This window comes from Telopea speciosissima, chromosome 9, assembly GCF_018873765.1.
Source record: "Telopea speciosissima isolate NSW1024214 ecotype Mountain lineage chromosome 9, Tspe_v1, whole genome shotgun sequence".
NCBI lineage: Eukaryota > Viridiplantae > Streptophyta > Magnoliopsida > Proteales > Proteaceae > Telopea > Telopea speciosissima.
In genome coordinates, this window is record NC_057924.1 from 12391598 (window position 1) to 12415974 (window position 24377).

Sequence of the window (24377 nt, forward strand, 5' to 3'; positions counted from 1 at the left end):
AAACCCTTTCTTTTATTATTATTTTTGCTATTCTAACAAACCCTTTCTTTTATTATTATTTTTGTTATTGGTGATGGTGTCACCATTGTTGTATGACTTAATAAATTGGAGAAGTTTTTAGGCTCATAGATATTAAAAGGCACCATAACTATGAAAAATAATTTAGTAGTTGCAACCCAATTCCTCTAAGGTTATCCAAGTTCTTATAGTAATTTTTTTTTTTTGGGGGGGGGGGGGGTGGATATTTATTTAAACTCTTAATTAAATACCTTATAGAATTAATTAAGAGATTAATGGATTGGGCACTACCTTGGGCTTTGGGGGATTAAGAGACCGAAAGAAAGTCCTCAAGAGACAAAGAAAGAGTAGTTGATTGGGTAGAAGACGGTGTATGGAGGGCCCTCCCTCCACCCAATACTTAAAAAAAAGTCTCGTGTTATGTAAGAAAGGAAAAGAAGAACAAACCTGAAAAGGGTTGTAGTAAAGAAAAGAGAGGAATTGGAGTAGAAGCAACGTAAAACACAGTACCCCTTTTGTGAGGATTCACTGAGGAAGGGAGAGAAAGAGAGTAAGAGACAGAGAGAGAGAGAGAGAGAGAGAGAGAGGGTAGAGTTTGGAAACTGGAAAGTTGGAAAGTGAAAGAACCGCGTGGGGTCCTCCATATATTTCTCAAGTTTTCTGTTTCTTCTCTTCAAATCTTTTGCTGCCCTTACAGAGTTTACCAAATCTTTTTCTTCTTTCTTAGTTGCCCTTATTCTCTTCAAAGTCTTCTCGATACAGATAGAGATATAGTATTTAAACCCCTAACCCCTTAACCCTCTAAAAAAAGCCTAACCCCTCCTGCCACTCATCAAAGTCTTGCATTCCCACATCTTCTGCAATAGCTACCTCGAACAGAACTTGGGATCTTTTTCTTCACTTCTCCTGTTCAGCCGCTCGCTCGCTCTCTCTGTCTCTCTCTGCCTCTCTCTGTTTCTCTCTTTGTCTGTGAGTGTATAGTGAACACGTGGGCATGGGTTGCTTCTGGAGTGAATGTATGTATCCGATGCCGTTTTGTTCGAATCGGGTTAGCAGTTGAGATCGAAACCAGATTCTAAAAGTTTGGATCTTTTAGCTTTTTTTTTTTGGATTCTGAACAGTTTTTGATCTGGGTTGTTTTTATTTCTTTCTCCTGTTTTTTCAATCTACTACTTCCCTTCGTTTTCTATTTTCTTTCTTACATTTACTAGCGCATTAAGAGAGCGAGCGGCTGTCAGGTTTCTCCCTGTTACAATCTTGGTTCTGTTTTTTTTCTTCTTCATTGGCGACATGGCAGAAGGCAAGAACAGTGGCATATCGAGGCAGATGGGTGATGAGTCCCCAGAGATGTCGCAGAGGGCATCGAGTAGGGATTGGGGGAAAGACAAGGGCAAGGTTCAACTCAGCTTAGAGAGGAGGCAATGGAAGCCAGTTTTTGAAGGGGCGTCCTCATCACCAAGACCTCTCAAGAAGACCCGAAGCCCAGAGCGTGAGACCCTAAATCATCATTCCTCTGCTTCGATTATGCAACAGGCAACCCATGCCCCAGTTACTTCTTCTTCTTCAACTCTCAATTCACCGTCTTCAAGGCTTGTTTTTCCTTTTGCCTTTGATGGGTCTCAATCCGTGGAGGTACCTCAGCACCGTTCAACAACACTTCCATTACCCCTGTTCCATTCTCCACCACCGCAGCAGGAACACTACCACCAATCGCATCAGCAGCAACAGATGATTTCGTTCACTCCCCAGATGAGCCAGGGTATGGTTTATCCGCCGCACTTCGTCAGGGATGGACAATCAGCGCAGCAGCAGGGTCAGCTTCTCCACTATTGGAGTGACGCGCTCAATCTCAGTCCTCGGGGTCAATTGATGATGATGAATGGGTTTGGGCAGGATGGGAGGGCCCTTTTGAGGGCTCCAGCCCCTTTACCCACCACTACTAAGCTCTACAGAGGAGTGAGGCAACGCCATTGGGGCAAATGGGTCGCCGAGATTCGTCTCCCTCGTGCCAGGACTCGCCTCTGGCTGGGCACCTTCGACACCGCCGAAGACGCCGCCTTGGCCTATGATCGTGAGGCCTTCAGGCTAAGAGGAGAGAATGCTCGTCTCAATTTCCCCGAACTCTTTCTAGGCAAGGATAGCACAGAGAGAGCAGCTGCAACAGCTCCTAGTTCATCCCCTTCCTCCCCTCCTACCCACCTAGACAATCGCAAACCTAGCCGGTTCAAGCAGCAGCAGCAGCAGAAATCTCCAGAAGGCCTAAATTTGCACGCTCAGGCTATGGAGATCTTGCCAACACCTCAAGACGATCCGGATAAGAAGCCCGATTTTGAGGGCAATTCTCCTTCCGGATTGGAATTGAGTGAGGTCACGGGAAGTACTGAAGCACCTGCGCTTACACCGGCTTCTGTGACATGGGAAGGCGTTTCTGGGTCTCCAGAATTTCCATGGAGGGAAATGATGGAAGAGGCATGGCTCAGTGCTATTCCAGCTGGTTGGGGTCCAGGTAGCCCTGTTTGGGACCAAATTGATGGCTCGAATAATCTACTTCTGCAACCCAATCTCCCTATTCCAATTTCCCGTCCCCAAGATTTTGATTCCTCTGATATTTCAAATCAGCAGGCCACCTCTGTTTCTTCTTCTTCCTCCTCTTCTTGTCCCATGAACATGTTTTTTTGGAAGGACGGTGATTGACACCTGCCAGTCCACCTGCCCCACATCTACAACAAGATTTATAAAGCTTTAGGAGAGTTACCCCTCCCCCCCTCCTCCCCACACCCAGACCTACCTCTCCCTCTCTCTGATTTTGGTAGTTCATTTAGACAATTCCATCATAGTCTCACTGGTTGCAGGTTTTTAAGAAAGACAGCCCGTGATTTCTTAGGAATAAGAGTTTTTGAAACGCAGTTCCTCTTTTCAATCACCCAGAACTTTCATATTCTCTTCCACTGCTGCACAAGGCTGTATTTTTAAGGCCTTGCAGCTGTGGGCTATCGGTTCCTTTTTTCTCTTTCTTCCTTCAGGGAATTCGACATTGTAGTTATACTTTAAGCTCCGTGAGTATTTTGGGAACGGAGTTTGCTAGAATGTTCTTACGTAAGGTACTGCATGTACTAGAATTATGTTCTTTTGGTTTCTGTTGGTTGTGAAGATGTAGTATGGTACTATAGTAGTGATGTAACATATGGGACCTGGAGGAGGCAGAGACAGTTTTGTGATCTCACCTCTCCATTAGTCCACCAAGAGTTACATGATTGGTTGTTTGTACAGTATGGTATTTTATGCAAAGTATCCTGTCATGTTTGTAGCCTTTTGTTTCTTTCATCTTCTTCTCTTGTCTTTATTTATTTTCTTGATCAAGAAGAGACAGAAATATGGTTAAATTTAACCAAATGAAACCTGACAATAGACAGAATAATGATAAAATTTAATCAAATGAAACTAACAATCTCAGCTCAGCACTCTTGGATGTTATGTCTCATGATGATTTCATGTCTGTTAAATCAAACCAAATGAACTGTTTAAATGATTTATATGCTTATATACCCTGTACTGATATAGAAAGGTTTGTATTGGTCTGACTTATGATGCAACTAGAGAAATAGAATTCAGATCTTCTATGACTCTCTTGGTAGAATATGAATCCTATTTCCTGAATCCATTCAATGTGGGACTGGTATAATGGAATCTGAACTCTCTCAATTTTCACTTAGGAACTCTGATCAAAAGGTCTTGATACATCTACCAATGTGTCTCAGGTGTCCTGTGCAAGATTCGAGTATCCATGCCTATGAGTTACAAGAAGCACAGATTGGTGACACCTTCTGAAGCATCTCTTCCTACTTCAGCACTCCCAAGTAATTTTGGTACTGCAGCTTTGCAAAAAGCTATTTTTTATCTCTTTTATTTGCAGATAGTTTTTTTAATAAGGAGATTTAACATACCAAATCCTCAATTAAACAAACCATCAACCATAATTTATATTAGCACAGTACAAGATCAGTTATAAAATAGATATGGATGGGCAGAAGTGGGGTCAGTAGCCGTCCCATGATATCATCACACAGCATTTCTTATTTGCGACGGCACGATATAAGATGAACTAGATAAGCAAAAATAATCATACTTCCAACATATCTGGGTGGAGTCTATTGAAAAAAACATAAATAAATGTAGGTGGAGATGAGGTTGTGATGGACTAAGAGAATACTGAAACTTTTCTTTAAACCAATTTAACATGGATGTCATAGAATGCACCCCTCTTTCTTCTGGCTTAACAATAAAGAAATATTGGAAGTGGTTGACTGTAAAATGTTTGATCCAATGCCAGAAGTTCGCGTGATTGGACTATGGATCAGTCGCCCATTATTCTTGTTGTAGTCAATTGCTAAGATAGAATGAATCAGCAGGAGAACAGCTTTCTTAGTGAGACTAAGTAGATGGTTTAGAGTTTCTTCTTGAAAGGAGAATGTACAGGATAATTGATCATGGCGTAGTTGCTTCTTCAACATGACTTTTTTTTTTAGGCTAAATTGCCTTTGCTTTCATTCTGTGCTTCAGTAAGAATACAGGGGGATCCAAGTCTTTTGAGGATGATGGCTCAGATGCACTTTGGAGATTTCTTGTTAATTCCTTAGTAATCAAGTTGATTAGATATGAAAAACAGTGGAAGAATTGGATTGTAAGTAATCTAACATATTTGTCATCGTGCCGTACACATTAGCTTTGTGAGTCTTTGTCTAGTCAATCTATATTTCCATTGCTTGAGAATTCCTCCGATGACCATGGAGAGCTGAACTCGAAATCTGGCAGTGATATCTTTGCTTTGACAATGGCTGCTACTGGGGATGAAACACAACCAGATTTTAGGAACACTTGGGACACAATATTCCACAAGGATGCTCTCTTGAGTGTTAATCCCACTTTGTCTCCATTCAAAGCTTCTTTCTGCTACCCAAAAATGGAAAACAAAAGGCGAAAATTGGAAGAGTTGTGAGAAAAAATGGGCATGATCAGCCAGCCATGGCCCATCTTGCAAAACAGTAGGTGTGAGAGAGGGAGCTCAGCCTGGGCTTAAACTACCTTATAGAATATTTCATGTACCCAATTATAAGCCACACCTCAGTTTGGCCCATAACTGGCCCAACAATTACTTTCCTCTATATTTTGGAAGGTTATTTGAAAGCAAGCCTGAAGTAGAATATTTCAATGACTACTGAGGTGTTAGTTTATCTCTATTTACAGAGGAAGAGTCATTTAACCTTCTTAGAATCTCTCACCAGCCTTTTCCGTATGGCCCAAAAATTTCTTCCTTTTAGGATTAATATTCATTATCCTTTAGTAATTTTGATTAGAAGTTTGGTCCAGTTCCAGCATGTCATGCAAAACCTTTCAAATAGATTGAAAATTCCTCATTTTAAGAATATATTCTTACATAGATTAATGACTGAATGCTAGATCAGCAAGAGCACTAAATTTTATCGAAAAGGTTGATAATTCTTTGTTCTTGATGAAGTTTAAACCAGAGTCCTGGGGACTCATCTTTTGCTTACAGTGTACGAGTGTTTGAACAGAACCATAAGCAACAACAGCAACAACAACCCAGCCTTATCCCAATTAAATGGGGTCAACTACATGGATCCTTTCCCTCCAATCAGCTCTATTCGAGGTCATAATTGATACAAGGCCTAAGCTATATATGTCTTTCTCACCACTTCTCCTAGGGTCATTTTAGGTCTGCCCCTAGCTCTTTTAGTTCCTTCAATCTGGATCAAATCACTCCTCTGTATTAAACCATCCAAATTTCAAAGGCTTCCATTGAACATGACCATCCAACCTCAAACGAGTTTCTCGTAAACTTATAATGTATCGGAGCTACTCCCAAATTGAACAGAACCATAAGCATTTCACAGAAATGTAGCTCCAAGTTGTTTCAAGATGACATTAAAAGAGGTTCACCAGCAGGCTTGGGCCTGGACAGCCAAACCTCAGGCAGCAGATCAGTCTTAGGCTCACCAATTTCTCTCATCAGTTTGACACACTTGTGTGTTCAGATCTACCCTGTATAGACTATAGAGTATGTATTATAACAGCCTAACTTCCAACAATATTCTGACACTTGCAAGCCATGAAAATCAATCGAGATAACTCCCTGGTTTTGCCATAAAATCCTTCACTGCCTAACTCAGCTTATTGGCCCACAATGTAGGAGGATTAAAAGGTTTCCATGAAAACCCAGTAGCCCAGTCACTGATACCTCTCTACTGTATAGGCTTTTGTGTTAAAATAGGAAACTGAGCTATTTCCTATTGCCATGCCTCAGCGCGTGAGAAGGTGCAAATGCCTTCAACACTTCTTCAATAATTCAAACAATAAGAGTACAAAGCACATGCAAGCTTTAAACACCCTAAAGATTATAGGCTACAGAAATATCCCATTAAAGGCTATATGATCTGGCTTTCCACACTAAATTTCTCTTTATTTATCTTTATTCAGGAGTAAATTGCAGGCCAATGGAGAGGAGGCTGCCTACCTACACATGGGGCCTGCCATTGTATTATTCAAAATAAACAGACATGTGGGCTCTTCACTTATAATTGTTAGGAAGAATTTAGTGGATCTGATGGTAAAAATCTAAACAATTTAGCACCTTGGAAGCTTATTAGAGGTTATTAGAGTGAGTCACTATCTGCCCCATGCAGTCCCATGCATGGGATCCCCTTGGTCCCCTCAGGTGGTGTTTGTGCTTGCACTATGCTATGGGGCCTAATCTCCCTTTAAGTGAAGTCTCTCTCTCTCTCTCTCTCTCTCTCTCTCTCTCTCTCTCTCTCTCTCTTTAAGAAGTAGATGTCAAGGTGTATGGATCATCTCAACTTGATGCAGAGATACCCTTTTGGATAAACTAGGAATGTATGAGCAGGAAAGGTAATAATAGCATTAAAGCATAGAGTAAGGTTGTCAATGGATATGGAATCATGGATATCTGGTTCAAATCCGATTAGTTTTTGTCCATGGGATAAAGCAATGGTAACCCTTTCTTCTACTGTCTTCTAAATCCAAAATAACTTAACTGAAATATAAAACTCTTTGATCACAACAAAACCCATGAAGAGAAGTACAATCCAAGTTTACTATAGAATTTGCCTAATTGCCTTACACCATGAGCAGGGAAGTTTGAGCTTTCAATAACCAGAGCAGATCTTCAATCCATAAGTACCGAAGATCCTGGGGGAGGTGGGAGGGGACCATGGTTCTTCTGCAGAACATAAATGAATGGAAATAAGTGGAAAGCACACCCATTAGCTTCACAAAAATTTTCCTTTTCTCCCAAAAATTTTTCCTTGGATGGCCAACTACTTTCTGCATACTTATGTTCTGATCCATAAAGGACATCTTCACTGGTACTTGAGCATCTGGATTGCCAATTCTAAGTAAAAGGCATACCCAGAGCCCAAGGCTCCTACCACTGGCAGGTCTGGAGAGGGTCAGAATGTACGCAGGCTTACTCCCGCTTAGCGGAGAGGTTGTTTTCAAGTCAAACCCACGACCACTAAGCTGCAATGGAGCAATCTTACCATTGTGCCGAGGTCCGCCCCCTCTATTGCCAGTTCTAAGTAAGCCCCAATAAAGAATAAAAATTGGATCATGGAGTCACCATATAACTAGTAATGAGTTTGAGTATCACTAGCACAAGGAGGGTCACCCTCACTCCACCCCATACACACACACACACACTCTCTCTCTCTCTCTCTCTCTCTCTCTCTCTCAATAATGACATTAAATATTGGATCATGGAGTCACCATATAACTAGTAATGATCAATACTCCCTCATTATCGAATGCTTGCACTGATGGCTTTCAAAATACAACAAAACCATAGGTAATTGTTCATAGACAAAACATGTAGGTTTAAATTTTATTTCTATCTTTTTCCCCTTCCCCTTAAAGAGGGACCTGCTGGCATGCACTTTGAGGAAAAGCTTCTTTCAAAGAACACATTTACTCACACTTACCTCATTTTGGGCTGAGAGTTCTAATAGGTAAGGCCCTTAAATTTACAACCTAAGCTCCAGAAGTCTAAGAGAAGGCATTACTGGAGTCATGGAAGAAGTCTAAGAACTGGGAATTAAGTTTTGAGAGTGACCTATAAAGAAGTCTTAATGGTGAAAGTACTTAGAAAACAAGGCAAACAAATTAACTTGTGAGATTTTCACAATCTTACAGCTTTACAAAGCATAGAATATACATTACTTGTGTCTGAAACTTAGAACTCAAGGATACAGAGGAGGAGCATATATATATATATATATATATATATACATCACTTGTGTCACATGACCAGTATCAGGATTCAGAAGCATCAAAACAAGTGTGTCAGGAATTTCCAATCTAGCAGCTAAAGCTAAACCTCTAAAGCCAGTACCTTTTGAAATGTTCTCAACACATGTAGGTGTAGCCCAGGACAATCATAAATGGCCTAAGAGGCTAAAACCTCCATTACAGACAGAGTAGTCTCCTTTTGATAAGTTTTTTCTATCCCCCAGCTTTTGATGGATCTCTTTCTGATATTTGTTTTCTTCTCTACCCTGTTTAGCCTTCTGGGGTTTGGGCTTTTGTATTGTATTCTGTTCTTTTCTATTCATCCAAAAAAAAAATTTTGAATTCCACCATTATTAGAGATATAAAGTTCTTCTGTGGAAGTTTTGATTCTGCTTTTCTTTTTTGTTAATAGAGCAGAAAATATAATTGCCCACCAAAAAAAATATTTGCAAGAGGGGCTTTCTGGTGGATCTTCTACAGGTTTTATGCCAGTTTCTACCATTCGAACCTTAAAACAATATTCCCACAAGTGGGTTTACAATAAAAAAAAAATTTTGAATCCTTATAGAGCATGATTGAGCTAACAAACATCAAACATCAAACATGGAGAGAGACAGGTCAATGTATGTGAACTAAATTGAGAGGCTGTTTCATAAAGACAAGTTCCTATAGTAATGTAAGAGGAAACATGTTTTTCTTTACATTGTGTGTCAGGTTACAGTTTTAGAAATCTGGGACACCCTAGTCAATTAAAAAGGCCAATACAAGAATTTTGGTTTCTTGGTGTGGATTGACTTCAGAAAGGTTTTAAAAAAAAATGTATTCCCATGATATAAAGGGTAAAATATAAAAATAATTTTACCTAAAATGTGATTGGACAAAAAGTTTCCCAAGGCTATGAGATTAGCATTTTTTTAATTCTCATGAACTTTGCTATCAGGGGAAAATTGACTTTTATTTTTCATCCCCTTGTTTTACAAGATTTTTTTTTTTTTTGGTAAGTTATTTTACAAGATTACTTATGTCAAAGATCTCGTGAGAATATTTTTTTGGAAAGGGGGTCCTTTTAGGCGTCATTATTTCTAGTGAAATATAACGCTTCACTACTTATCACTTGACAGTTCTATCCATAGGTTGATGGATGTGATAGAAGACCTCACATACATCTCAATAACCAAATTTTAATCAAAGTTACCAAAGAAAGTTGCTCAAACTCAAGTTTTAAATATTTTTTTTTTGTGGTGAAAATTCAAAGTTTTAGTGAAGTTAACAAAATATTACCATCTTGATGCTGTGGTGTAGAGGTTATCACGTCAGTCTTACACACTGAAGGTCTCCAGTTCGATCCTGGGCAGCATCAATAGATATAAACTTTTAATTCATCAAAAAAAAAAAAAAAAAAACTATCAAGTAGTAATTAATATAAAATATAAAATAACATTTTTTTATAATTTTAGCTACTTCCTTTACTCATTTTAATCTGAAATTGTACTAACGAGATATCCTCTATCACATGGGCTAACCCTATGCACTAAGCCATATAGTAAATAGTGAAGTGTTATACTTCAATAGGTATAGTGATGGGGAGAAAATCCTTTTAAAAAATAGCATAAGTCCACATATAGGCAATGTTGAAGAAATTGGTTTTTGTTGGAGTACCAAGTCATTACCAGAGTAGGTGTGGCTAGAAAGGAGAGATAAATGGGGGAATCTCTAGGAAATGTTATTCCTTGGAGTAAGGGTGCCAATTTGGGATCAGAACTAGAAAATATCATGGAAGTGAACCATCCCATTCTAGAAACTAATTTTTAAGCTGATTACTAAATAGGATAAATGGTTCTGGGACGGGTTTTCCAACGATTCTAGGACTATAGACCAATAAGGAACGGACTGGAACCCGAACCTCTGGGACCCGTTTAAGATGCATATTTAATCTTGTTAATACTTAATAGTTATTAATAAGGTTATGTCATAATTACCAAGAAAAAATTAAAGGTTGACGTATGATTACTTGTGTGCTTGGACAGTTATTTGTATACCTAAAAATTGTGGTCTTATTTGGTGTTTGAGTGTCCAAAACCATCAAATAATCCGAATCGGACTACTCTATTGACTCGAGGGAGGATCTTATTTTTACAATCAAACAAAACTCTTTTTGGCATGATGACATGGAAAGAAATAAGGATAAAGTTTTTCTTCAAAGTTCACCACACCATCCCAAGGTTTACAAACTCATATGGAGTTTTAGTATGTTCCCCAAAATTCGCTTAATACCCTCATGCGTGCGTTGAAGCCCCACGATAAAAAGGAATCCATTCATTGTGGCTTAAGGAAAACTCGATCCAAGATATTAAGTATCGAATCATTGATCCAATTAAGGGTAGCTATCACCTATGGGAAAATATGATATTTGTTCCAAACCCACTTCCTACAAAACTTGAAGCCTTAGTTCACACTATAACCTTAGTGGGATAGATTGGCTTATGTTTAGCCGAAATTTGGGGTTCTTTTTGGTCTTCTCTAACTTTTTTTTACTTTTTTTTTGTTGCTATGTCTTTTCTAAACATGAAAATTTTAAGTAAAACCTTACCCCCAACAACCCCTATCAAAGGATTTACTACCCAACCAATATTTTAGGGTTAGATAAATGAATCATCAAAGGTTACTAAGTAATGGATTTTGATCCTCTGCGGCCTAGGTTTGTGTGCCCATCATGCTGCGTGCAACTCTCAGGTCGCCACTTCAACACAGATGCCCATCCAATGGTTGGGCATCGAACTCTTCAAAAATATCGCTTAAAATTCAAATTTGAAAGGAGTTCGATGCCCAACCATTAGATGGGCATCTGTGCTAAGGTGGCGACCTGAGAATTGCGCTAAGCACAATGGCCTCACAACCCCAGGCTGCAGAGGAACCCGATCCACAAGTAATAGCATATTCTTTCATGTATGTTCATGCACCCTCTTCATATATCTGGATTTTGAAATGATATATATTATACCATATGGGCTTATTCTATTGGAGCTGAAACTTGACATTTTAGCTTAGGGACCTTGGTTCTTCTGCCGACAAAAATAGAACACCTGAACCATAATCACAAAGAGACAGAGATTTTTACATAATTAGAAAGAAGTTCAAATTAAAGATAATAACTATACACAATCATAGAAGATGTGAAATTTGAAAATTGTTTATTGCAAGAAACATAGCCTTTTAGGCTAATAAGTAGAATTAAGAAAAGCTTTGTCGGCATAATACCAGAACCATCTCGAGGATTAACCGGAAAAAGGAAACCAGATAGTCCCACCAAAGCAACAATTAATGAAGTAAGGAGAAGTACTTTAGAAGACATGGAAACAGAGATGGGACTCTTATAAAGAAGATTAGAAAGTGAAACAATGGGAATTTCTTAACTTTGGATTAATAGTAAAACACTTTTAATAAAACGATCATTAAGATGTTTCCTTTTTATGGGACAAAAATAAAGAAGATTAGAAAGTGAAACGATGGCAATTTGAAATCTTTGGTTTATAGTAAACACACTTTTAGAAAAATGTTCATCAAGATGTTTCCTTTTCCATTTTCCATCATTTTCTATCGCTATCAACAGGCAAAACCAAACAACAAAAATTCTTAGATTATGGTTTCATCATGGATTTCTTTCTTTTTTTCTTGTGGGTTTGGTGGGATTTTTTCCTACTTTGCTTCTTGATGCTTTTTTTTGTGTTGTAAGTGGGATCATTATCCGCTGCTGTAACTGTAGCGCTGCTGCACTCATCGTGCGGCGCTGCAAGTGCCATGTGTGCATAGCGGGCCCAACATGGCACACATGGCATCTGCAGCGCCGCACGATGATTACAGCAGCGCTGCAGTTACAGCAGCAGATAAAAATCCGTTGTAAGTGATTGTTGTTCTACCAATCTACCCCTCCCTTTCTAGTACCCACACACACACACACACACAAATAAAAATAAATTTGAGTAGATAAACCAGTAATCAAAAAGAGAAAGTTTTCCGGTTACCAGGTGAAAAGAGATTCTATTCATCCCAGGTGAATAGAGATTAGGCTTGTGGAATAGTGAATGTCATCATCTATTTAAGAAGGTCCAAAATAAGGGTGTCAATCGGTCGGTTCGGTCCTATTTCAGTTGGGTTTAATAGGTTTTGGTATATTATTGGCCAATCTGAGATCAAACGATTAAGGAAATTTGGTTTTGGTCTGGTTTCTTCGGTTTATAATCACGCTACTATCAGGGTCAATTCAATCTTTCTTTTTTTTTTTTTTGGGGGGGGGGGGGGTTAGTATAAGTTGTCAAATTTTTTTTTATCAAGTTTGATAGGCTATTCAATTTCAATCGGTTCGGTTTAGTTTGGTTTTTAACGGTTCCATAAAACCCCATATCTGACACCAAATCAATAAAGGTTGGTCACAGTAAAGTTTTTATCTCAATAGTTTAAACTAACAGGAGGGACTCTCAAGTGTATAAAGGGGTTGTAGGCTAATTAGGGCATGCATTATAACATTATGTTTCTCTATTTCTCTGTTTTTTAGTTCTTGAGAACAAAAAAATAAGAGAAATATGTTTGTTAACACTGGTTTTTTTTTTTTTTGTTCATGGGAATAAATCAGGACAAAAAAGTTGCTGAGAAATAAAATAAATAAATAAATAAAAGAAGCTCCAATTTGAAGCTTCTCTGTCCTAAAAATAAAAGGAAGAAATAAGGGGGAAGTTGCTCTTTGATGAGCATTTGATTAATTTGATGGGCAAAGCAGTAATTTCATGTTCAAAATAAAACACCACCACCACCTATGCCACCACCTTCACCTCCACCACCGCCGCCACCTCCACCTCCACCTCCACAAAATTTTTGGGTATTCAATGGCATTTTTTAAATTTTAATTTTATAGAAGTTCTAGATACATAAATGATTATGCATAACAAACGCATTGCTGTTTCTTTTTTGACTCAAAAATAAAAATTATTATGCATTACTAAATGTGTTTTTTTGGCTCAAAAATTTATCCCAGTAACAAAAATACAAAAAAATCATTTCTAGAATAGAACACATGGCCCACAAACAAAAGTGGTTATCAAGCAGACTCTTAGTAGCCAATGGCCCAATGTGTAGAAGATTAAATTCCTGATACTCCCCCACATGTGTGGCAATGTACAACAGACACGTGAACGATGAAAACCCACTCTAATACATTGTAAAATTTTCATCCTAAAAGTTCAAACTAGTAGATGGAGGGACTCACAAGTGTACATATAAGGAGTATTGTAGGCGCTAGTTAGTAGCCGATATGGGATTAAACTCCCGATAGTTTTAGATTGGTCTGGGCTAATCCAACCAATTTGGGCTGAACTTTGACAACCTTAATTTCTAAATATTCTCAGTCCAATGAGAGGGTTAGATCCTGTGGATTAATAGATTCTCTCTTCACCCAAAAAATTAATTAAGAACCTGGCATTAGTGGGCTAAATAAAATTTTTCAATATACAAAGATCACAGAGAGATTAGGATCTTTACATACACCGCATATATCCTTTTATGATTCAACTTAATTTAATACAGTTCATGCACGGCCACTACTATTTGCCTAATCAAACTCAGCTAATGCCATTAAATAATTTACATAAATTTTTATATGATTAAAAGTGACTCTAAAAAGAGTCATTAGAGATCTTAATTCAAAAATCCACCAGGATTATGGATGATTTAGCTCTGGGTTGACTCATCACGTCTTGAGATTTATTTTTAAAGTGTGATTAAGAAAAGTCTCCCTATTGGCTTTTAAAAAAAAAAATAAGACAACTTGCTTCAATAATATCAATATTTTGGATTAAAACACTCGTGAAAAACAGATAGAGATTATGGATTGTTTGATTAAATTATAAGGAAGAACATGAAATAATAGAGTATTATTATGATCTGATGCAACTCCTTTTGTCTCTCTATTCTATTATGTTAGTTATTAATTAAGATTAGAAGTTATTATTTGTATTAATTAAATATGAAATTGGAATCCCTTTGAAGCTGAAACAGGCTGTGGGGAATCAACCCACGCGGTCTGTTCCTTCTATTAAAAATAATTCATTCTCTTCTTCACCCTACGTGGGTGCTTGTTCTTAATTTTTATAAATTTCAATTTATTAATAATGGTGGAACCATGTAATGTAAAGTGTAAAGGCAAAAGCAATGTAGAAAGAGGGTTTCATAATCCATAATTCTATTAGTCCATACCATTCCTTCTAAGTCCAATTTGTTACAAAATTACAAAATTAAACCTTTAAATTAATAGGGGGAGGTGTTGGATGTAGAAACTTGAAACCTCTAAGCTTGACTTGGTAACCCTTATAAACAATCTATAAAGATCTTGATTTTTTTTATTATTTGTTTTGTTACATGGTCACTTAATTCCATTTGGTTAAAACTTAATATGTGAGCAAGAGATTTTGGGGTCTACTTACCCAGTATGATATTTCCGAAGTTCCGAAACCTCAATTGAGATTTTAGGTTCAAGATGTTTTTTTGTCTATTTTTAGGTTTTAGGGTTTTAGTTGACGACAATATCAAAAGTGGGATTCATAAGTCTATTTTGATTGTCTTGTGCTGTGTTGTTGACAATACTAAAGGTGGAGTAATAATGATATTTTTCTCATTTTGGGGATACTTATTTGTTAAATCTTGTACATTTTTTTATATTTTATTAATATTTAGCAAACAAAAAAAAAAACCAAAAAATAAAAACACAAACAAAAACAAAAAGTTCACCAATCCTTCAAAATGGGTTGATAAAGTCTCATAGAATTGTTTCTCTGACTGGTTCAAATTGATTGCAGGGCTAATGTTAGTCTATGGTATGAGTCTTCCAAAATTAGGGTGAGGCAGGATTCATCACCCTTATTCAAAAAAGGAAAAATCGAAATATGATGAATTATTATTATCATAATGATCTATTATTTTTTCAAATGTCACAAGACATCTATTTTGCCACGTGGATATGCATATTGTATGTCCACTCTGACCGTTGGATAGAGAGAACATGATCGATCTAGATTAGACAGATATCAAGTTTTAACGTGTAATTCAATTAAATACACCTTTTTGTATTGGTCCACATCAAATGTAAGTCAACGATGCATGCGTACCAATACTCTAGACATTCGCTCTCCCAACTCTGAATGAGAACAAAAAATTTAGATTAAAAAATCTTAAAAATAATTGGTTCAGATTTATATGTGCTTTTTTTTACAAAGGATCTCACGTCTATTTTAGTGTTCAACCTTTAGCCCAAAATAAATAGTGAAATTAGTTAAAGAAGGTATCAACCTGTGTAGTACCAATCAAGACCTCGACTCATTGCAACCAGATCGTAGGATTGAATCCTTCCTTCATGAGGAAATCAATCTTTCCTTCATGAGGAAACATTTCTTGCAATTTTAAACTTATTTTTACAACACATTCTCTGTCTATTTGAAATGTGAGATACTGAGATACGTATGAAGTCTTTTATCACATGGATCCACCCGTATTTGTTAATGTTATAATAATCATATAGCATTTAAGCTGTCACTAACAAGTCCATGGACCTATATTGCACCTTGTTTTTTTTTTTTTTTTCTATTTTTTTTAAACCTCATAAAATTTCAACTTTCTAATCCCTTAACCCATCAAAAATAAATAAATAAGAAAAATATATATATATATCAAGATCCAGTGATGATTGATCCAACAACCACTACATATTATTGTTCATGGCAGAAGAAAGCTCGTTTAACATCTTACATTAAATTATACCTTTCACCTTCTTGGTTTTGTTTTTTTAAGTGGAATTTAAATATCTTACGGTTTCACCTGACACATAAATGCTGGAGTCATGCAAGACTCCATTATTATTAATAAATATTTATGTTTCAAAAATCTTTAGCGCATAATTTTTCTCACATTAGTTGTGAACCATAAACAGTTTTTTTTTTTTTGTTTTGTTTTGTACGAAATGATTTTCTGTTTTATACAAAGTGAAGAGGGAACCACTTAATCTATGGGATTTGACTTTGTTTTTCAGAGTGAGAAAGGAAATTTTGGACTTTTTATAAATAAGAAAATGAACTTAATGATGACATTCGATACTTTAGATGAAGAGATTCCCTCATCAGCCAAACTATGTAGGCTTGCCGCCAAAGGGTATTTATTTGCTTGTTAAACCATTTTTTTTTTTTTTTTTGGGATGAATTCAATAACAACTTTACAACTCTCATTTGGAGGGTAAGGGTTTTATAATGTTTAATTAAATGGGTGATAGAGTCTTGCTCTACCTATATATACCTACTTGATAGGGATAAATAGGTGTTTAATGGTACTCAAGTGAAGACGTTTTTTGTCGTCGTTCAGGATAAAGAGAGAATATCTTCATCCATTCACGATGATTTTGCGTTATGATTGGACTCCCACCCCTTTGAAAGTTTGAAATATCCTTCTTGGATTTAATCAAAGGGTCAGATCTCATAGTTGAAGAGATTCTCTCTTCACCAAAAGTGAAAGATTAGTAGGTATGTAAACGGACAGTCAAAAATCTGGATTCGAATTGCATCCATATTCGGCACAAGGTATCCAGATTCAAATCCGGATAATTTGAAACAAAATCTATCCGATCCGAATAAATACCAACAAATATTAAAAAATATATATATCTAATGATATTGAGGGTTCTTAAAGGTCTGACAAATTCTAAAGAATTAGGAAAATAACTAAGACAATTGAAAGATATGGATTGAAAGCAAGTCATATCCGTTGGGGGAGGAGGGGGGGGGGGGGAAGGTCTGGGTTACACAGGTCAGGAATGTAAACAAATAGTCAAAAATCCGAATTCGATTTCCATTTATATTAAGTTAAGAGTATTTGTATCCGGTCAGGAGATATCTGAATCTGATCACATCTAATCCGTTTACATCCCTAAAGACTAGAAGGTACTGATAAGGGTAAAGATCCATTTTTATCCTTAGAAGAGGGTATTGATAAGGCCATTAATTACACAACTACCCTATGCCCTATGTATTTTCAAATAATGAATTTGGTAATAACAAATCAAAGATAGTTTTACTCCAATCCCCAACCCAATCGGACAAATCCCTTATTCTATGCATATCTTCATCTATCTGATCTTATTATTGTGAGTTTTAATTAAATCGGTGGTCCAATTCTGACATGATTTGGTTGTGTAGCTCGAAAAGATAAGCTATGCTATATACGCCTTTGGTATTTGAGTAAAAATGCATTTTGTTTACTTTGAATGTGAATCACAAAACCAATCTCCATATCTTGATTGGGCTTTGGTTTTTATTTAATGATTGACCTTCATATTGTCTTCCCTTCCCAATTCCTGGCCTTTTGGATCATCTACTCAACTTAACCTTACTTCTTTAATCCCCCACCCCTTCCCCCAAAACAAAAAATAAAAAAAATTAAGTTTACTTCCTTGGGGATTTTCTTAATCAGCTAATCACATTTGCAGTCAATCGGCTATTGAAATTTATGGCTTTGTTTGATTGCGAGGGAAAATAAAAGTAACAGAACTATAGAAAATTTTCAAACCTAAAAAGAAAATTGTAATCGTTGCATAACATGATTGTATAAAAATATTTCAATTTCTTACCATATTTAGTAATGATACTTTTATAGATGTAATTTTTATTATTATATTTTAAATTCAAGAGATTTAGTTACAAAGAAAAATAAAATGTAATAATTAAATATAGAATGATTTGGAGTTAATGACATGGGTAATAATTATAAAATTTATATTTTTAGTCTAGAAGTTCAACTTTTCTTCGTTTTAATTTCCATTACAACCAAGCGGAGACAACTATATTACAACTGGATTATGTAAGACCCCGTATTTCTATCACATAACCAAAAAATGGATATACAACTAAGGACAAAGTTTTCCTCCACCCATAGAGGTCAGCTCATCCACTATCCTAGGGTTTGCAAAGCCCTCCTAGGGTTTTAGTATTTTACAAAATACTCTCCTGATACCCATTCCTGCCTTCTCCCGCCCCTCAATGAATGAGATCTCATTCACTATGGGTAGAGGGAAACTAAAATGAAGGACATCTTGACAGATGGGGGAGGGGGAGGGGGAGGTTTTGAAACACGGTATCAGGGATTGGATTCCAATCCTCTGTGATCAAATTTGGATCGAATCTAGATTGGAGTCCTCCGGAATTATTAGTCCTCAGATTTGAAAAGTCAATGATTCTTCTAAAGTTTTGGACCATGAATCGACCATGTCAAATTGACTAGGATCGGGATCAATCTTGGCCAAACTCATAAGATGATCTTCTATCTCTTTTATTAAAAAATGAAGAAGAACCTAGCTCCCTTCAATCAGGGGGAAAAAAAAATTCCTATGCACGCATATGATAATATGATATATGGAAATGGAATAAATGAGGTGGCCCAGCTTGGAGACTACTTCAATCAGCCAAACTGTCCCCCCCCCCCTCCCTTCCAATGTTTCCATTTAACATTTGTGGTTGTAATGTAAACAGTACTCATCCCTTTTGCTTTGCTTTGGTTAGTAATGTGTGTGTGTGTGTCTTTCCACCGTCTCCACCGCCCTTCCTCAGCCTCTCTCTCAACTCTCCCATTCTTTCTTAGCGTCTTCCTCTCTCAATTTGTTTATTCAAAAGGGAAAGAGAATTAAGAACACATTTACAGTTAAGCAGCTGCAACACGCTTCAATGTCTTTTGTAGTACGAGAATGAGTTGTTATTTATGTTTTAATTTATGTTTTTTTTTTTGTCATTTGGGAATTATTATTTCTCTGTCTTTCACCTTCTAATTAAATCTGAAAATGATTCCAAGTTTATTAATCTTCCTATTTGGTCATAAACTAATTCCTTCTTAATCACTTCTTTATTATTATTTTTTTTTCACATTTTGACAAGGTCAAATAATATTCCAAGTTTTTTTGTGTTTTTCTTTTGGCAAGATATCCCTAATCTTCAATTGGGAGGAAAAAATTCCTAAATCTACACCGTTTGTTACTAATGTACATTGGATTTGTTGTGTAAATATTGATTTTATACATGCATGTACTCATGGAGAAAGGGAATCTCATATTTACTCCCATTGGTACCATCGGATAGCATTAAGGAGGGGTAATTTCAACTTCGTAAATAAGGGTGGGAGTATAAAGATGACTCAAGACTCTAAATCACATATGATCTTGAGTTAGGTGACAGTAGCGAGTATATCGCCGGACAAGATACAATTGTTGCATAGGGAAAGCAATCGAAGATTAACCATTACAATAAGAACGACAATTATGATCATGTTTTAAGTCGATCTAAAGAGCAACGAGGGGTTAGGAAAAATCATTTTTCTACTTAGATTCTCTTTGGCAAGGAAGATTGTTGAATCATCTTCGCTTCCCCCCCACCCCTATTCTCCTACTTTCCATCTAATTTGTTAAGAGACAGAAATATGGTGTCTTTACTGTTAGAGAGTGATGCGAACCTAAGTAGAACTCGCACCTTAAAGTCAAGTTGTAAGGTGAGAGAACCTAAGGCCATAACCCCACCAAGTCTCTTACGGAACTGATGTAGGATCAACATTATATGATTGATATGGGATCATAATAGACTACCACGCTATCAAACTAACATCTACGTTGGTCTACTGTGGATCAAATAACACTTTCTACGCGGTTTTACTCTACTCCAGGATCTCTATATAGTGTAAGGTAGACTTTTTTCTAGCAGTTTCATTCTAGCACCATGTCACTCTTTTTGCATGAGGATTGGGATCAGATATCGACTACTTTGGTACAATTGATACAAACCTTAGAACTCATCCCTAGAGAGATGCATCCCCTCCCCATCCCATAACAGAAATGCAGATCTTTGACATGTTGGCATGGAAATGCATATTTGACCCCATCATCCTCAGTATGAACGTAAGGTTCTTCTATGTTGGGGACAAATGCACAACCATGAGGAAGAAACAAAGCAAACAATCACACACATCATGAGGAATTTAAAGTGGTTCATCATAAATACCAACATCCACCCGAGAGAACTAGAGATTTTTCCATTAAAAAACTCTATACCACTCTCCACCTCACAAAGTGATCTCCTCTTACTTGTGTCTAGGGTTTTCCATATAGAGACAATATATAAGAAACCCTAAAACCCTATTCCTCATATAATTATAATTCTACCCCTTGTGTATGTAATGGACCCAAAACCCTACCCAATTACAAATACAAGTTCAATGATAATTATGTGGACCCACAAAATACAAGACACACCAAACTCCAACATTCTGATGATATGATGCATCGAATTGAATTCTATTGTTTGGTTTAACAAATTTTCACATCTGGGTACCTTTTCTTTTTCATATGATAGGGGCATATTGGGCATAGTTTCTCCCCTTTTTTATTTTGAAAATAACTTTCATGTCTTTATTTTTGTCTATTTTTTGCCCAAAGTGTTGCATAATGGAGATGATGGCAGTGATTACATGCTAGGGCAACAAGATTGCATGGTCGATCTCTGACAATCTCAGGCAATAGGGATATAGACGGCGACAGTGATCAATAGTAGCAAATTTACAGTAGGGATGGAGATAGCTCGGTGGAGCAGTGTGGATTAGAAACAAAAAAAATGTTGATTAGTAACTTGTTGGAGACTATAGTTCTAATACCATGATTTGATAGCAAAGACAAATGTTTATCTTCAAGCTCCTTATCTTGGTCCTCTAGTCTAGTGTTTGTCCACAATGATATTCTTTGGGACTACTTGGATAGACCAAGATTCAAAGTTGATTAATGATTTCTGATTAGCATCTAAACAATAATATTTGTATTTTATTGGTTTAAAGGATCGACTGATGGCCATGCCGAAGGTGGACCCTTAAGTCAAAGTTATGTCTTGTTGTTAGCTTATAGCTTTGCCGAAGGTGGATGGTCAAGACATCTTTTTTTTTTTTTTTTTCTTCCATCTAGAACAAGCTTCCCACAATCATCCAAAGCAAAAAAACCCAAGAACCATGGCTCTCAGCCTATCAGACAAGGCAACATCCAAGTATATGAGAAACGACACCATAGAGATAGGAGAATATTTGTGTTGTGAGGGAAAATGGTGTTAAGAACCTAACGACTCCAAGATTAAGCACTGAGCGGTTAGCCATAGAAATCCGAGATCCGAACAAAGGTAACATTACACGGATCACCTTTGCATTCCACTGCTTCCAAATCTCCCAAACAATGATTCCAAGCGCTGAAAAACGGTTTCATTGTTCTTTCTTTGATAGCTTGGCTTGAAAATCCAACCATGTAATGGCAAATTGGGGTTAGAAGAGGATCCCGTGAAAACACATGAAGCAAACCAAACTTGTAGGGCAAGGGGCCACTTAAGAAGTGGATGCTCCACCGTCTCAGGGGCAAGTCCACAACTAGGGCAGACATCAGATTGAACAATGTTCCAGTGTTTCAGATTAACCATTACACCAATAGCACTTAAACAAGCTTTTCATAGAAAAACTTGTGCCTTTGGTGGAATCTTAGAATTCCGCATAATCTTCCAAGCCACTTTTGGAATGCTGGAGCTTTTGGTTATTGCTCTAAACTTCCTTCTCTGAGGGAAAATCTGATTCTCCAAATCTTTAACCTCTCTCACTTTCCTCCTCGCCAAAGGCACCTTATTGCTGTCTTATGGTGTCCCCCCTTCAATGCAGTGAAGCCCAATGTAGATGGGGCGTGCAAAGGGGAACCCAAGGATGGGGGGAGGAGGAGGTGTAATAAGGAATCATGAAGGGCGTGTGTTAGCTGCTTTCGCTAATTTCTATGGTGAATGCACGAACTCTATTGCAGAATTTAGAGCATTAAGAGATGTCTCCAACTTTGTGCGGAGATGGGTTTTAAGGAATTCCATGTGAATTCCAGCATTTGAGGTACATTGTGTTGCTATAAGGAGTTACAACATTTGGAAGGTGTGGTATTGGTTCAATGAGATTATGGCTTTGATTGATTATCTTCAGCCATTGATTGCCTTCACGTTTATAGAGAGCAATAGGGCAGTTGATTGGTTGGCGAACTATGCATGCACGTCGACAACGAACACTCTTTTTAAACTGGAAAATGATCTTCCCCTCGGTCACAAGTGCATCATTCGGGAGGATTCGATTGGGTCTCCAGTTTTGAGGAAATAATTCCTCTCATTGTTTTGTTGGGTTTTCTGTAAGGGAGTGATGTTGGTCAGTGAGTTTTTGTGAGCCTTTGATTGTTTGTTTTTATTGGGTTGGGATAAGGCGGGTATGTCCCCCCCCCCCCCTTGAACTCGTTTTATTCATTCTATTTGATTATTAATAAAATCCTAGGGGCTAGTCCGGGTCCAGATAATATTTGGTGTTCAAAAATAAATAAATAAAAATAAACATGCTGGAGCTTTTGGCCGTTGAGAGGGATTTGGGGGTAAGGAAGGCACCAAGCCTATAAGTAGACTTCATTGAAAAATTGCCCTTAGGGTGAGAGTCCTGACAAATCCTATCCTGGCATCCTTCGGAGCTAAGTAGAATCCTTGAGAATAGCTCCAACCTCAAATTGTACAAACAAACACCTTAACTTTGGAGACTAGCTTAGGTTCTCGTACGGGCCTAAGCCGCATAGATGGAATCCAATAGCGCTAGTGTACACTATGCTCTCGGATAGAGAACCCAATCCCTATTATTATTTTTGCTATGACTCTATTTTTAATAAACTAAATACAAATTGAATATAAACATATTTTCATGGTATCTTTAAATAAAGGGAGAGGGATGGGTATGCTAGCGTTATACCGTAAGCTAACACAATATGTGTCTATCTCTCTATTTTCCACCTTTGAAATGACTCTGTTACCTCTCAAAGGGAAGAAGAGACAGATAGACATCCTTTTCCTTTTAATAAAATTACAATATTTACATTTTTACAGTGTTCTTGTTAGGTAATATTTTTTGGGGGAAGTTTTCATACACAGTTGTGTAAGCATGCACGGTGGACCGGTGGTGTCCCCTCTCACAAAGAGTTGGAAAAGTCATAAACCCCCACCCATTAATTAATGCCTTGAAACTCCCACCCTCTCACATACACGACTGTCAACCGTGTATGAAAATTTTCCCCATATGTTTTTGTTAAAAAAAAATGATTGACACACTATTGGTATCAAGCACCCTCTCACATTCTTTCTCCTCCCCCAACATGTATGCCCCTATAAACGAAACACGCGAGTATGAGATTCCTCTTCCCGTGCTCCCATTAGCTTGAGATGAGAGATTCCATCCCACACCGGTAGCATATCAATCCCCTGTTTTATTGTTTTTAACAATTGCCATAAGTTTGATACCAAACAGTGATGGAAAAAGATGTAAGTGTCTGATAGATCTTAAATGAGAGAGAGAGAGAGAGAGAGAGAGAGAGAGAGAGAGAGAGAGAGAGAGCTATAAATCTATAATTGGCAGAGTACCATATTGATAGAATGGTCCCAAAACAGGATTGAAATAAGAACAAACAGACTGAATAGGTATTGGGTGCCCTTCATCCTCGTCTTCGTATCCTCATCCTTTCAAGCTGTAAACACAGCATTTCACACTGAAACACTCTCTGGGCTGGACACCATGTGCCCCTGCCATTGTGCCATCCATCCCATCTTCCCTCCCACCCTTTCCCCCCCTCGCATGGAACAACTAACTGAGAGACCCATTATTTTATCCCTACCCCTACTACCACTTAATATAATTATATAGTACCCTTCATAGGATATTTGGGCTTCAACAAAGGCCGGCCCACTCTCAAGCCCATGCAACCCAATAAATAAGGATATTTATTTATTGTATGTATTTATGAGGTGAAAAAGGGAAAAAGATATGGATACAGAAAGGTATCTTCTGGTTACTCCGGTGACCGGTAACCGGTACAATGAGGATAAATAAATTACAGTTAAGGAAATTTTAAATTCCAGTTATCTGCAGGTGTTACTGATAAGAAACTG

General features: G+C 37.4%; 1 protein-coding gene and 1 non-coding gene across 2 annotated transcripts; both read left to right on the forward strand.

The window, feature by feature from the left end:
• The first annotated feature begins 852 nt into the window (after nucleotides 1-852).
• On the forward strand, nucleotides 853-2786 carry LOC122639453 (ethylene-responsive transcription factor ERF054-like). Its single transcript, XM_043832317.1, has one exon. It carries the CDS (start codon nucleotides 1309-1311, stop codon nucleotides 2710-2712), a length of 1404 nt encoding a protein of 467 aa, XP_043688252.1. The 5' UTR covers nucleotides 853-1308; the 3' UTR covers nucleotides 2713-2786.
• Nucleotides 2787-9624: 6838 nt separating this feature from the next.
• Nucleotides 9625-9697, forward strand: TRNAV-UAC. Its single transcript has one exon. It is a non-coding gene; the product is annotated as a tRNA-Val (tRNA).
• Nucleotides 9698-24377: the final 14680 nt, after the last annotated feature.